Here is a 15651-nt window from a genome sequence, read left to right on the forward strand (position 1 = left end):
GCTCACGGGCGCTTCACTGCAACTCTCCCTGGCTTCTGCTCCGCGGCTGCTGAGTGAGCCCTCATCTGGGACTCTCCTCAGCTCTTTCTGGGACAGTGGCGCAGCTGCCCCTCTGTTGGTCTTCCTTGGTCTCTTGTGTTCTGGGGGCCTCTGGATGTCTGGAGTTTTGATCTCCTCCACACCTGCTTCATGCCCTGGAGGACGGAGCTGTGGCCCCCCCACACCCTCTAGCAGATCATTACATGAAGGAACCTTTTAAAAAAAAAACAAGCGCGTCCATGCTCACAGGTGTACACACGGGTGATCACACCCACAAACTACACCCTTTTTGGCTCCTACCTCAAAGCACACTGTGTTCTGTTGATCTTATGTGCTGCACAATAATGTTTAATATTTAGTATTTACTGTCATATTCCCATATATCATTGTGATGTTGTTTATTCTATTACTCTTGTTCTCTTCTGCTTGCTTTCTTTTTTCTTTCTCAGCAGGTGATCCAGGTGATTGATATATGCATTTTTTTGTCTGCTTATTTTGTTGGTTTTTGGTTTTTGCCCTTTATCCCCGTCCCTCTTCCCCGCTGTTTTTCTTTCCCTCTTTCTTTTCCCCGTTGATTTAGCAATCCACCTTCATCCATGCCTTCACCTGTGGCACCAAATGTAGTGACTGAAAGAGGAAACGATTCTGTGAAGAAGGCTGGGCTCTCCCAGGGAGAAAGTAAAGAGCTCGGTCATTTCAAATGAGCTGGAATTGCTTTTCACACTCAGCCTGTTAATTAGTCCACTTTAGCTTAATTGAAATTATTTTTTTTTTATTTTTGTAATGACTCATTAAATATATAAACAAAAGTAAAACATACCTCCAAGGGGCCTATAGCAACTTTCACTTGTTTTCTTTTTTTTTTTAATTTATTTATGTTTATATATATATATATATATATATATATATATATATATATATATATATATATATATATATATATATATAATTGCATCTTTAATGGGTCAATATATTCCACAAAACCACAGCTATACTAATTGTTATATGCATTTTTTGTAGTCTTTTTTTCTGCCTGTCCCGTTTGGCTCTTTTGCATCAGAATTATTGTCTAAAGGCGAAGAAAGATGCCCAACGGATTTACTTTACCAAATGGACCATCCCAGCCTTGCCGTAATGGTTTATTACGGTTTATTTTATTTTATTTTCACTTGCTAAATACGGGACAGACTTGACTGGAGCATCAGCATAACCACTGACAGAGCGTACGCGTGATCAAGACCCTGAGATCCTTAAACTGCTCCACCTGGAGTAGTGACTTGAATGTTGCTGTTGGAGCACATGGTCCAGTGTCCTTTCTTAAAGGTGGCAACAGATTCTTTGTAAGTGAGCAAACATACAAATTTAGGAGGGGATCAAATGATTATTTCACCCCAACGTGTCCATGTTCTTTACTCTATGGTTTTGCTACTATTTTTTGTATTTAGCAATACAGTTTATTTCATTTTGCAATCCGTTAGGTAGACAAAGTTTAAAAGTTTGTCTTGCAGCTTTAAGCATTCACACTACAATCAAGAACTACATCCTTTAGTCACTGCATTTTGGACTAAAGACTTAACTGGACTTGACTTGTAACTATGTAACAAGACCCTTTGTTGGGGTGAAATTTGGAGGGTTTGTAGACAAATTGCTTCAGTTTTCTAACTGATCGTTGTCACATCGTAAAATTGTCTGAATGGATTAAATCACAATCATTTTAGCTTTTACACACATAAATACTTGTAACAGTTGTGCAAAGCTGTTTACAGTTTTACTGCCAAAGGACATTAAGAGGCTGAGAGCAGTCAGTCATTTACTAGTTCACATGTTATTCTCACAGATTTATAAATGACAGATTTTCCTGTTTGACTCCAGGGATGCCGTGTGATCCAATATCTTATCAGAAATCGATGTAAGTAAATCCAACCTTTTACTGACAGAGCCTCGTGTGAATCAGCTCTTTCGTCTCCCTCAGTTCTCTTCAGTCGACCCTGTCGATTCTGCCGTTCTCTCAGAGCTGTTTTCACACTAGTCACCCATGCCTGATACGCCAACTGGGAGAGACATCTCATTTTAGCAACAGCATACATCATACAACACAAAACTTTGCGCTTTTGTTTGTGTGAATAAATTGTGTGTGTGAGCACCTGACAGGCAGTCTGTTTCTGAGGCTTCTGTTCTTCAGACTGTAGCTCATCTTCATCCTCGCTGTCAGATTCAAACAGGTAATAGTCTCCTGAGTGTAGCACTGTAAGTAGGAAAACATACTGTCATGTAAATAACTCAAATAAGTCTCTAATGCTGCCATAACAATCATTTGTATATGTTGCTATTGTTGCCTTTAATGCTACTTTTTAGAGTTCTTTTCATTGTTACTATTTTGGGGTCTTTTTTTGAAAAAGCTGCTTTTATACCTCGCCAGTGGTTGAGTAAGCACACAAAATGTTACTGTATCTTTCTACAATGACAAGTAATGAATCTAAATCTGAATCTCGGTCTGTATCATAGCACCAAAAGAAAATCTGGTCATGTAGCATTTACGATGGTCCGTTCTGAGCAAACACGGCTCATTTTATAGTTCTTGAATGCATCGTTCAAACCAAAATCATCACTGCTCATAGACACAAGCAGGACTGCATCATCCAAAAATGACAAAGACTAACTTTGCCTTCTTCATAGATACAGGTTGTTACTGTAGTAACTCAGCTGATGACCACAGCCACCCCCTGTTCCCTCCAGAACTGCCTTCAACAAGATGTGGTGAGCAAAGGTGGATATACTTGTATCTCCCTGCTTTGTAGTCTGTACATAGGGGTTTTCATCGATGGATGAGTGGACTGAGGTGGATGTTGCTCATGAGGTAGGGCGGATCACCTGCTAACTGGAACGTTTGAAAGTAGTTTGACCCCTAGCTGCTCTAGTCTCCATACCAAAGCATCCTTGGGCAAGATACTGAAGCCCAAGTTGTTCCCAGTGCATTCAGAGTATGTATGTTTGTGCATGTTAGATGTCACAAAGTTCGACTCTACCGGAGCTGATTATTTGTGTTCTTTTTTGTGAGTGAAAACAGTTACACACAGAGACACAGAATATATTGGTTCTATATATGTATGTAACTGACACATGGGCTAATTTGTGAGGACAATGTTTGAAATAGATGTTCATGTGAGAAATAGCTACTAATAAATCTAACTGTGACACTGCAAGAACTGAATGAAACACAAAGTGTCAGTTATGCAAGCTCAGTCATCCAGGTGAGGAAATCTCAGCACATTTGCACAATGACTGAAACTAGCATCACTGACTATCAATGGGCCGTCAGGTCAGTTTCATGATCAGTGGTGATGAGTCGCATTCACAGAGAGTTGGGGAATGGCTGCAATCACAGCAATGTAAGACACTAACCCTCACCCCCTCCTCGATTCAGAGATGGGGAGTCAAGGAGGCCATTTACGTGAAAAGGGAAAGACCATCTCTGAATGGAGGAGAGGGCGTAAGAGTACTCAGAGAGGCAGAGAGGGATAAGGAGAGAAATGAGGTGTGTCTGGACACCAGGTGACTGCATCTCAACAATGGTGATTGGATATCCAGAGAGAAGGAGAGAGGGGGATGCACAAGGGCAGAGTATAAAAATGGTGCTCGGGAACATTTGCCATTGGTTTTTTTTTCTCTAGTTCCTGTGATGAGCAGAAGACGTCAAATGAAGATCTGGCTCTGGACATCTACAGTCAGGCTGCTAAACTGCTTCAATAAAACATCATCAAAGAAGTCTAAATTGTGGACGTTCCCTTTTATCTTTACTATTTTACAGAAACAGTAAAGGTAAAAGTCTGAGTATTAATCTACATCACAGGTCACTCCAGCCTTCTAAAGTAACAGACCATTCTAGGCTTAGTTTTCCAGTTAAAATAAACCCAGTCGTATTTCAGGAGCACAGATCTAGAGAGGAGCTACCATGACGGACGTGGTTGGGAGGACCGGCCTGCGAGGCTATTCAGGGTTTCTGTAAGACATCCAGAAGCCTTTGCAGACTTCCTGTATTGGGCTGCTGGTTCCACAGATCAACACTCTATATTCAAGACTGCATACAGAGACTGCATACAGAGACTGTTCTACTACTAAGACTACAGGCTTGGCTACAGATCTTGTAGCCAAGCCTGGAGCTCTGTCTGTTGTTTAGACAGACAGAGCTCTTGGGTTTGGGTTATTTGTATGGTTTTCCACATATCAGTATCGTCTCCATCCAGGCTACCTGCAGCATGGTCCAACCACGGCTGGTACCACAGCTTCTTCCTGGACCTCTTTTTTCCTGTCTGCATCTCTGGATCATCTGGAATGAAAACAGAAGTTCAAAGAGCTTTCAGGACAGACTCACTGCGGGGATGCGAAGCTTAGAGTTGCACTAGCAGTTGTACTAGGAGAAGTCTGGCAAGTGTTTTAATCTTTTTTGGGGGAAACAATCTTCCTAATACAAGTGGTCCTAAAACAACACAGAAGGAAGAACAGAAATACAAAAGAAGAGTAAATGTTAAGGGTGTAATGTGAAGCTAACTCACGTGCAGCACAGAGAAGTTTTATTGACTAACAGAAGTGAAGAAAAATGTACGGAACAGGAAGGAATACAATGAAGGGAAATCAGGACACCGAGGCAGGAAAGAGGATGAGGAGACAGCAAATATGCTTCTGCAAATAAACATTTTTACAAAGCACAAATAACAGAAAGTGTTGTAGAAAGAAAAGAAGCTGTATCTAACGTATGTAATTGATTTCAGATGACACTGATTAAACTTCTGGCAGTGACAGGAAACACACGGCAGTAAAAAGAGCCGCACCGACAGCCGGGCTTTCTTTGGAGCTTTCACTTATTTTGTGTCCATATTTGTACTTCTGCTGCTTGGATCGAATTCTCTGCATCCTGAGGACAAAAGAAGAGAAGGACACGGACTTCATTTCTGTGATGCTTTGTTTCTGAACACTCTCATTTTCAGGGTTTCTTAGAATTTGCGATATATTTTTCCACTGCTGTGAGCACTTACGATCTCTTGAGTTGCGACAGCGATTTCTTCTCAGCTTGTTGGTGGAACTTGATGTTCTTCACAATACTGGCTCTAAAGAGCTCGAAACCCCTGAGAGGAAAAGGTCAGTTAGTGCCATCAGCAGTTTACAGCCAGGAACCAGGTCGTTTCATGTTCGTGAACAAAAGTGTGTGCGTGTAAATACAGGTGTCAGTATAGCTGCCACCTGCTGTCCCAGCTGGTTATGGCCACAGCCTTTTTTCAAAATGTTAAATATGAAATGAGTATTACTGAGCAGCGGACAGGGTGATTGTCACGGTGACAGCACATTAACAGTGCACTATGACAGTGAAGTGATGAAACATGTTTTTGGCAGACGCTGTGTCACTGATACCCGTGCACATTGCTTCAGGCCAGGTCACGCACACACTTTGTGCCAAATATTTCGGTCAGCACGTGCAACATTTTAGATTTCAAATATTGCCGGTGAATGCACCAAATAACCACAATGGTAATATCTGCAGCGCTTCTGTGGTCAGGTGAAATATGAATCGTCTAGATTTGTTGTGTCTTTGGCATCGCGATAAATATAACTTGTGAGTAATTAAAGCATTTTCAAAACTTCTTTTGGGTAAATTCAGGACAAACATCTCATGCACGTTTGCGTGATGTCAGTCAGCGATGTCACCGAGTCGTACCTCGAGGCCTGTTTGGCAGAAGCCTGCAGTTCAGTTGTCACATGAAGGAAGTAGAAACTGAGGAAGATCCTTCTCTGCAGCAGCAGGCACAGGAAGCAAATACTGTCCCACATTATTCCGGCTTCTTCTACTGGGAGACTGCACGTCTTGTCACTAACTGCTTGTGCTGTCAAGAAATCCAAAGAAAGTAAATGTGAATTTTGCAGAACATCAATCCCCATCAGAATTAAAGCTTTTTAAAATACCAAGTACAACCAAGACTCATTTCATATTGTACTTGGCAAAAAACCCCAAAACAGATTGAAGGCACAACGTTCAGTCTGAGTAGAAACTGATACGGCAGCTCAAGTATTTTTAAAAACTTACGATCATAGTATCCTTTGACTGTGCATACCAAGCTGAAGAGTTGGATGACCCAGCAGAAGCCCTTCTGCATCTCAAACACAAACACACATGCCAGGATCTGAAACACACAAACACACATAAGCACAGTCAGTATTTCTATATGTGACGTTTTGTATACACAGATTCCAAACTTGTTCTTTTTCTTTATATCATGATATCACAAAGTGATGAGGCGTCTCTGTGGGACACAGAACCTCTGGCTTTTTCAAAGGCTCCTATAAAGAAATGACAGCACTGACGAGAGACAGCTTCACAGGACTCTCAATGACAACACCTAACACTTTGTGAGTCCTGCTTTACCAGACCGTGTTAATCACATCGACCTAGCAACCAGGTACCCGCCCCCTGACGACCTCCGTATTCCTCGACCGGTTGGTGAGTGGTTACTGGAGTACGCTGGCTGAAAGCGATCACAAAGCCTTGGTCACAGCAGTTTAATGGGCAAAGCTGATTTGTCTGCAAACACTCCCTAAACAACGAGCAAGTGTTTGAACTGGTCAACTGGCTGGTTGTGTTCTACCTGAGCACCTGAACTCAAAGTAAAAGCAAACGCGTTTGAAGAGGTGGAACACACCTAGCACTGTGGACCTATTTCAGCCTCAATCGCCTCAATAACCTCCAGAAACCACTCGCCATCTGGTTGAGGAATACACATTTTCCCCTAGCAGTCGATGTCACTGACCATCGTCTGTCCTTGTGTGACTGAGGCTTTAGCACAGGGGGGGGGGGCAATCTCAGTCCACGAGGGCCGGTGTCCTGCAGGCTTTAGATGTGTCCTCGAACCAACACAGCTGATTTAAATGGCTAAATTAGCCCCTCAACATGTCCTGAAGTTCTCCAGAGGCCTGGTAATGAACTAATCATGTGATTCAGGTGTGTTGACCCAAGGTGAGATCTAAAACCTGCAGGGCACCGGCCCTCGTGGACTGGGATTGCCCACCCCTGCTTTAGCAGCTGATTTTTACAGCAAACCACTGCCATGTGGTGGGGGAGGAGCCAGGCGGTCCCTGGACATCACATCGACAGTTTGCTTATTTTTTTTAATGTTGTTTTTTGGTAAGAGTAAATTATTTTTCAAACAAGGTCAAACAAGGTTAGCCTTGTGATATCATCAACATACGTGAAGCAGGACAACACATTGTTGCTTAGTTGTGGATGTAAACGTAAAATATATTTCATCACCAAACTATAGATGTTATACTCACAGATAAGAGATTTTTAGATATGATGACTGCCACATTATAGATGATGAGACAGTCCCACAGGTTGAGGCGAGTTCTGGATGGTTTGCCCAATAGCTGCGTTCCAAACAACAGAAAAAAGAAGCAAGCAAGCAGGTAGCCCAGTCCAAACACAGATATGCGAGTCGACCCTGTGATAAAGACCACCGACAACACAAACCAGAAGAAGTGGCGAAACACCAAAACCTTCGCCATGTCCAGGTAACTCCTACAAGAGGAAAAAGAGAAAACAAATCATAAAATACATATTTGAATGACAGAGCTGCTCCTGTAGTGAGATGGAGAAGGAGAGCAAGACAAACTATGAGTAAAATCCATTTTTTCTTTAGATTTAGATCGAGAACAGGCAGGTCAGGCTGCAGTGCACAGTCTTACAACCTCTTCTTCCATGTGCTAGAAAATCATGAAGGTAATGTGTGAGGCCATCTGTCAGAGAGTTAAAGTAAGGATTAAGTGTCCTTTTACAACATCACATTAAAGCTTTCATCACAAAATGTCAAAAGCAAAGTTATTCATACTGTTACATACGTCAAGTCCACAATTTCCACTCTCACCATACGATGGCTGGTATAGGCTAGCTGCCCCCCCAATAAGCATACGCGAAAGAGAACGGGTGGATGAACGGATAATAATAATAGTATTTTGCAAATATGGGAAAATGTGGAAGGAAATAAATAAAAACTTTACCTTTTCGTTTTCCAAGAATATCCCCTTTTTTTCTAATTTGCTCCTAACTAACAAAACTGTGGCTGCACTGTCACACAGTTTGCTGTGGTACTGGGCTGACCCTCTACAGGTCACAGCCTCAGCAGAATTTCTGTTCTAAGGGTGAATGGACTGCTTCTCATCTTGTAACTTTCTACTAACTAACTAACTTAAAGGGCTTCATGCATCATGCCTCATTCACACACATTCATACTGTGATGGATGCATCGAAGAGCAGCCTGCGGTTGCATCTTGCTGAAGGATATCTGGCATGCAGACAGGCGCAGCCAGGGATTGAACCACCAACCTTCCAGTTAGTGGATGACCTGCTCTACCACCTGAGCCCACAAGGGGGCTCCATTTTCTCCAATACTATCTCAATATTGATCATTGATCTCATTGGCTTTAAATTGCACAAATAAGTGATTTCACTGGGATTTCTGTTGTTTCTATACAGTATCTACAATATGAACTCAGCTCCATGTGGTTATTTTCCTTCCCTGAAACAGTGTTTGCATAAATGAAGCTTAGAGTTCAATAAGCACACTCTATGGCCTCACATCTGTCCACTGCTGGGAGCTGACAGCTAAATCTAAGCTTTATCACTCCCACTTTCCCACGCTGTCAAGCTGTTTGTGTCATCACTCCAATCACCCAAAGCAGGTTAAATTTGAAATGACTGAAAATATAGACGTATAGACTTTATGATATTTACCTGCAATTCATGAAATTAGGTGCAGGGTTAAACAATCGACCTTCCATTGGTTCTGGTTCATCTGTGTTCTCTCCTGCGAGAACCATCCACTCCTCCACGTGCTCACACTCAAACACCTTCCACTGCTGAGATGCACACATCAGCAGCACAAAGTCCGCTGTGGGCGCACACAACATAACGCAATGATTTTCACCTGCAGCACTGAATTCTTAGTAACTGGAATACACACAAAACTATACATGACAACGTCTGTGAAGTCCAAGGAGCTTGCAAAGAAAAGCGTCTGGACTTCTTTAAGTTGCTTGAAGACGTTTCACCTCTCATCCGAGAAGCTTCTTCAGTTCTAAGGTCAAATGGTGGAGAGTCCCAGATATAAACCTAGTGGGAGTTTCCCCCCACAGAGGGACAAAAGGACCCCCTGATGATCCTCTAATCGCCTGAGCCAAGGTGTGAAACTGGGCGTGGGTCCCAATCAGCCAGAGTTTCGGGTGTGTTCATTGTGAAACCTGGCCCCACCTTATCATGCGAATTCCTGAGGTCAGATGGCCCAGGATGTGAGTGGGCGTTAAGGCGTCTGTGAAGGATCTCAAAACTGGATTATAGATGGCAGAGAGTTGGTGTCGTAAACCCCCGCCTCTGTTCAAAGATGGTCGCTCACAGTGGACATAGATGCTTCTTTCACTCCTCTTTCAAACCATCTGTCCTCTCTGTCCAAAATGTGAACATTGGCATCCTCGAAAGTGTGTCCTTTATCCTTTCGTCCCTCTGTGGGGGGTCACTCCCACTAGGTTTATATCTGGGACTCTCCATCATTTGACCTTAGAACTGAAGAAGCTTCTCTGATGAGAGGTGAAACGTCTTCAAGCAACTTAAAGAAGTCCAGACGCTTTCCTTTGCAAGCTCCTTTGACTACAACATGACAATATGTTAACTGTGAACTCTGACTACACATTACAGTCAAATGTACTTGTTCTACTGAGCGCTCTGGATTTTATACTATAAAGAGCAGAATTTGTCTACATATATTATTATATTAACACACAATTGTGTAAATAGTGTCATAAACATTAACAATATGCAGAAGTTATTGGAACAACTGTGAGACGACAAACATAACCAGCACAAATATGCCTTTTAGTGTAATAAAAACTGCTCTTTTGTGACAATTTCCAATAATAATCCATACAAACTCTGAAGTGCACTCCATTAGAATATGCACACTCCACACTGTGGGAGTGGCAGTGACACAAAGGTTTGCTTTGTTCACTCATGGATGGAGTGACCAAGCACACAGACTAACCTATGAGATTTCTGGAGTTTGGAACAGTATAAAAATCAGGCAGATAGATCCATTTAATGAGAGCTGAGTTCATCAACACTGGACTCTTCCATCTCCATGGGTAGTCTACAACAAGCACACACAAAAGCAGAGACATACAGTAGTATTTATAGAAACGTGTAAACATCCTCTCTGAAAAGTGCCCGACTGACACATAAGACCGACCTTTTGTAATCGGCCATAATTTAAATAAAACAAGTGAAATGGAGACAGTCCGCACACGCCTGCATTTCTCAGACATTCCACACATCTATAAAACTACTAGCTGAAATACGAGCGGCCTCAGCTAATTCAGACAAACAGCACATCCATCCACTACTGTTCATCCGGGCTGTACAGCAGAAAAGCCCAGACCGCCCCCCATCAGCGGGAACACCAATGTGCTCTCAGGTCAGCCAGGTGATATAATCTCTCCAGTGTGTCCTGGGTTTTTGTTTGGGGGGGGGGGTTTGCTCCTGGTAGGACATTCCTGGAAAACTACATCCAGGAGGCTCCCAGAAACCATCCCAATCAGATGAAGGAACCACCACAACCTTTCCATGTGGAGGAGTAGTGACTCTACTTTAAGTACCCTCCCGAATGATTCCCCCAGCCTCTAAGACTGAGCCCATCCACCCTTGAGAGAGATATAATTTCCAAAGCCTGTATACACAGTCTCATTAATGTAGTCATTACCCAGAGCTCATGACCATAGGTGAGTGTAGGGACAAAGATCAGCCTGGTTTTATACTCAGCTCTGTTTGGACTGGACTGCTACAGTGTCTGCATCATGGATGATGCACCTCCCAGTCTGAGGACCATGGTCCTAAGGCAGGGGTGGGCAATCTCAGGCCTTGAGGGCCGGTGTCCTGCAGGTATTAGATCTCATCTTGGGTCAACACACCTGAATCACATGATTAGTTCGTTACCAGGCCTCTGGAGAACTTCAGGACATGTTGAGGAGCTAATTTAGCCGTTTAAATCAGCTGTGTTGGTTCAAGGACACATCTAAAACCTGCAGGGACACCGGCCCTCGTGGACTGAGATTGCCCCCCCCTGTCCTAAGACTGCTAATTCTCCTTCCCACCAAGTCAGACTCTGCTGCAAACAATTCCAGTGCAAACTGGGAGCCCCCACCTGAGGAAGCGCACAGAACCAGCAATATCTGCAACCAGCAGGGCTGCATCTAAAGGGGGACATGGGGTGTATGAGACCCAATTTATTTTAAGGCTTAAGTAGATATTAATAAAACTGAAATATTTCAAAATAAAAGCTTTTTTGCAGCGTAATAAAACTGTACATGGGCCAGTAAAGCTCTTTTCTGTTAGGCTTTTAGGTTGGAGGCTGAACTGTTATTAACATTCATTATTAACATATACAATTACATTTTTTTTTATATAGTGCCAGATCAACTTACTTCAAGATGCTTATCATCATGCAGTCTTGTTTTCAAGAACAGCACAGTGCTTCCTAAATAATTACCGTTATAAATGTAAAGATACGGCACTGCATCCATTGATATAAACCACAAAGTCGTTATCCAGGGATACGAGCTAAAGGGAAGTGAATAGAGCACACAGTGCTTGGTTTTGTAGAAGACATGGACGTATTGTTGGATTTGTTCACTGGGTGAATCTGCAATCCTGAGAGAACGATCGGAGAAAGATTGAGCATCTCCAAAGACATGGTTCTCTATTAAACGCTGCTGGTTCAGGGTGGATTGCTTCTTGGCATGTGTGGGCTCTCTTTCAGACATGTGAGAAGTAGTCACACATGTGGAGACTGTTAGGTCTACAACTCCTGATTCCATCGTCTCAAAATAAGTTGGATGATTTGATATGGGCAAAGATGCAACAAAAAGATGCAACGTGAGCATCTTCATCCACAGATTTATCATAATAAAACATACATATTGTATTACTAATATTTATCTAGTGTGGAAATATGCAAGAATATACTTTATTCATGTATTACACATTTCTGACATCTAATTTATTTTAAAATCGAAGGCTTTTAAAACTCACCTATGCAGAGAGCTGGCGGTATGCCCACACACAGCAGATACTGGTAGATCATGATGATGGACAGGAAGAGACAGTATTTTGGCCAGATCCTTGCAATAGCTGCCCGCCTCCGCCTCACTAAGATTGCTACTAACCAACAGCCGTGGATTATCACTAAAAAATTCATCCTCTGTCCAATCACATTCACAGTCATCAGGAAGCAAATCTTTAAAAAAGAGCAGATATTTAAAAATTAAGACTAAAAACGACACTGATGCGCTGGAACGCTATATTTAACTTATCTTCTTTAGAATAAAATAAAACAAATATTACAGTATACAATAGAAAGGATTCCCTGCAAAATGCACAGCTGTCACTGATATACTCTGATCCAAAGCCCACATTTGTGCAGTAAGAGATTCTTTTCTTAACTACCTCTAATCCAAATTTGTAGAAAGTGTAGTTAAGCAGATACTTGAAGCAGGATATGAGGCCCTGGTCTGAAGTGTCTCTTGTGGCGCCAGGAAAGAGCGCCGGGATGACGGGCGGGGAACGCTGGAGTTGTCGGTAATGGTGAGCCTGGTGTCGATACACTGTTGCCTCAAAAACCAACAACATCAGCACAATTAAATGGTTCTGCAAAAAAGCATTAGGAAACAATCAGATTAGGCTTTCACCAAAATTTCATAACAGTTGGGTGATAACCACGTACACTGTAAGATGCACAGAGTAAAACAGAACATCTAATTGTACGTGTGTACGTGTGTCTGCAATTCCTTTTGATTAAACAGCCACCTGCATGCAATCTGCTACAATGCATTCATGCCACCGCTGACTGTAATAAACCTCAAATGTGATATGTAAAGCTTTAAGCTAGGGTGGACTCGCCTGCACGCAGAGGTGCAACTCTCAGGCACAAACTGGTAAAAAACTAATTGTGAAGATTCTACCGACAGCAATACAAATGTGTGGCTCAAACATGAGGGCGCTAACAAAATCTATCAAAGGGAAAATGCAAATGTTTCTCTCTGAAGAAGCACACATATGTTTATATTAAATACAAGGTTGAAGTCTTTTGTTAGAAATTGCCAGGAACTCTGAGGACTTGAGGACTAGGACGCAGGTGCAGCGAAGGATTTATCCACAGAGAAGTGGGTGACTCCTCCTTTAAAGCCTGAGTCTATGAGCAACAGCTGACATGTACCATGTGCAGAGAAACACAAAGCATTAGTCATCTTAGATTCTGAGCTACCTGTGTTAATGAAGTAAGTGATAGAAGTGCACAGAAGCTGTGCACCGGGCTGCTGACACCCTGCAGGTACAATGATCCTGCTGGACAGTACAAGTTAAACAAAGAGAAACAAAGGCCTCACTCTGAGAGTGCTACGCGGGTCACACTGCTGTCAAACACATCACAGAGCCAAGTGGCTTTGACTTAAATGCCATTATTAGTGTTTATACTACACGTTTAATTCATCTGCATTATTTGAAGTGAAATGAATATACCTTGCTGTATCCGAGTGCTGTAGCATCTTTCCTAATGCCAAACCATTTGGCGGGATCCACTGGTTCCTTATACAAGGAAGAGTTTTTCATTTCCTCTGGTAACAGGTTGGTTTCATTTGCAAGAGGCTGTAAAAGAAAAGATGGATCACAAACACTTTCTCACTCCAGTGCTGATAATGATTATTCTACAAGAGCAGTCAAACAACAAGAAGTTCTCTAAAATTATTAGTAATAAAATTATTATTCTGATCTCACCGGATTTATAAAACACTACTGAGATGTTCCGGAAGTCACAGTTGGGAACATAACCAGACTTTCAGCTCATTTTCAGCCCAGTCTGTGACCCCGGCCACTTTCTTTTTTGTTCCTTGAACTGACTGCATAAACACAGGCTCAGCACAAACGCATGCTCGTCTCAGGTATTAACCAAACCATGCAGCCGCTTCTCTCCTACTGGCTTTGCACGCCTGCAGTAAAGCAGAGTCTCACCATGGTACAGTTACGGGAGTAGTCGTCAGGGTCAACAACACTGAGCTGGTACAACATCTTGCACACAATGATGACGCACACCCAAACTGTGGACAGGCAGGACGCCATGGATCTGAAACGGTCATAAGGCATCGCCAGAGACCAGAGGACAACCAGGACCAGATTCATCACGGATGGCTACAGACAAACAGAGAGAGACAGCACTTTAACAGGTATGCTTTCCCCTAATCGGGACAGTTTCTTAACATTTGTTGTCATTGTCTTTCTCACCGTCATCATCACCAACGTCATATAACGAGCTGACTTTGCTATGCGTACATATATCCAGAGGAAAGAGTGTTAAGCATTTAGAAGCTCCTGCTGTCACTTTGATCTTCCTGACAGATAAACTTTATCCGTTATTAAAAATGTGAGATTCACCTGCAAATATGCGTCTGTAAAGATCAGCTGCATTACTGAGTGTAGGTGTGCTGTGCGTGCATGTGGGAACGCATGTACAGACCGTGTAGCGGTTACATGAACCACTAACAACAACGTCACATGTGTGTAGCAGCTGGATGTGTGTTTTTTGAGAGCTTATGTAAAATTTGGGTTTGTGTTCAGAAGTTTAGCCGAGTCTTAGCCCAGATAAATGTCTGACACGCGTGACATCTCAGTACAGGTTTGAACTGTGAACTCGAGCATAAATGGTCCTCTTAGATTTGAGACCAGCGTGAGGGTTTTGTATGAAATGCTGAATGACGCCTTTTGAAGCCAAGTAATGTCTCCTTGTTGGTGAGTTCACTGCTAACTTTTACAGGCCGCTGTGGTTCTACATTCATCATCTGCAGTGGAGGATATGGGACAGTGACAGCTAATATCTAATCTCAGAGAAACAGAACTGACTCTGACAGTCAGTGTGGCCTCAGATCAAAACATCATCACTGCCGTTAATCGAATAAATCGAGGAGATCATAAATGCTATAGATCAGAAACAGTATGCAGCCGGATTATTCCTCGATAACTAGAAGGCATTTGATGCAATCAATCACGACATGTTATTAATAAACTGGAGCAGTATGGGATCGGGGGCTGAGTGAAAAAGGATTTACTGACAGGAAACAGTTTGTGCAGCTGGGTGAATATTCCTCATCATGCTTGGATAATGCATGTGGGAATTCAATTTCAAACATCCCTGTATCCGTCCAACACTACGAGGTGTTTGCCTCTCTGAGTGGAGTGAAGAACCGGAGCAACGTCCCAGCATGAACCAGTTGTACAGAGAGGAGGGAGGGCTGGACCGGGTGGATCGCCCACTACAGGGATGTGTGTATAAGAGTGTGTGCGGCTGCACAAGCATGCTTATGTATGTCTCAGTATATTTGTAATGATGATAGGCCATAAACAGGAAGAAGAGCAGGGGCGGGATTAAATAAGCTCATCCTGCTGCTTTTTAAACATGCAGGTGATTTATAATTATTACTGTTTTGTTTTCCTTTGTTTGTTTGTCTCTTTTTTCTGTGTTGTTGTTGTAACATGTT

At 42.5% G+C, this 15651-nt stretch overlaps 1 protein-coding gene across 3 annotated transcripts in view; it reads right to left on the reverse strand.

Moving 5' to 3' along the window:
• piezo1 (piezo type mechanosensitive ion channel component 1 (Er blood group)) overlaps window positions 1–15651 on the reverse strand; it is a 97771-nt gene that overhangs the window by 33519 nt on the left and 48601 nt on the right. For all 3 annotated transcript variants that reach the window (XM_004572046.4, XM_004572045.4, XM_004572044.5), the window contains exons 19-32: window positions 14132–14308; window positions 13643–13768; window positions 12572–12772; window positions 12158–12362; window positions 10116–10220; window positions 8816–8972; window positions 7360–7603; window positions 6116–6212; window positions 5750–5915; window positions 5073–5162; window positions 4869–4951; window positions 4289–4366; window positions 2184–2284; window positions 1964–2090 (exon numbers count right to left, since the gene is read on the reverse strand). In XM_004572046.4, coding sequence (XP_004572103.1) covers window positions 1964–2090; window positions 2184–2284; window positions 4289–4366; window positions 4869–4951; window positions 5073–5162; window positions 5750–5915; window positions 6116–6212; window positions 7360–7603; window positions 8816–8972; window positions 10116–10220; window positions 12158–12362; window positions 12572–12772; window positions 13643–13768; window positions 14132–14308 — 1957 coding nt within the window. The remainder of the gene's footprint in view (window positions 1–1963; window positions 2091–2183; window positions 2285–4288; window positions 4367–4868; window positions 4952–5072; window positions 5163–5749; window positions 5916–6115; window positions 6213–7359; window positions 7604–8815; window positions 8973–10115; window positions 10221–12157; window positions 12363–12571; window positions 12773–13642; window positions 13769–14131; window positions 14309–15651) is intronic.

Source organism: Maylandia zebra, linkage group LG13, assembly GCF_041146795.1.
Source record: "Maylandia zebra isolate NMK-2024a linkage group LG13, Mzebra_GT3a, whole genome shotgun sequence".
Lineage (NCBI taxonomy): Eukaryota > Metazoa > Chordata > Actinopteri > Cichliformes > Cichlidae > Maylandia > Maylandia zebra.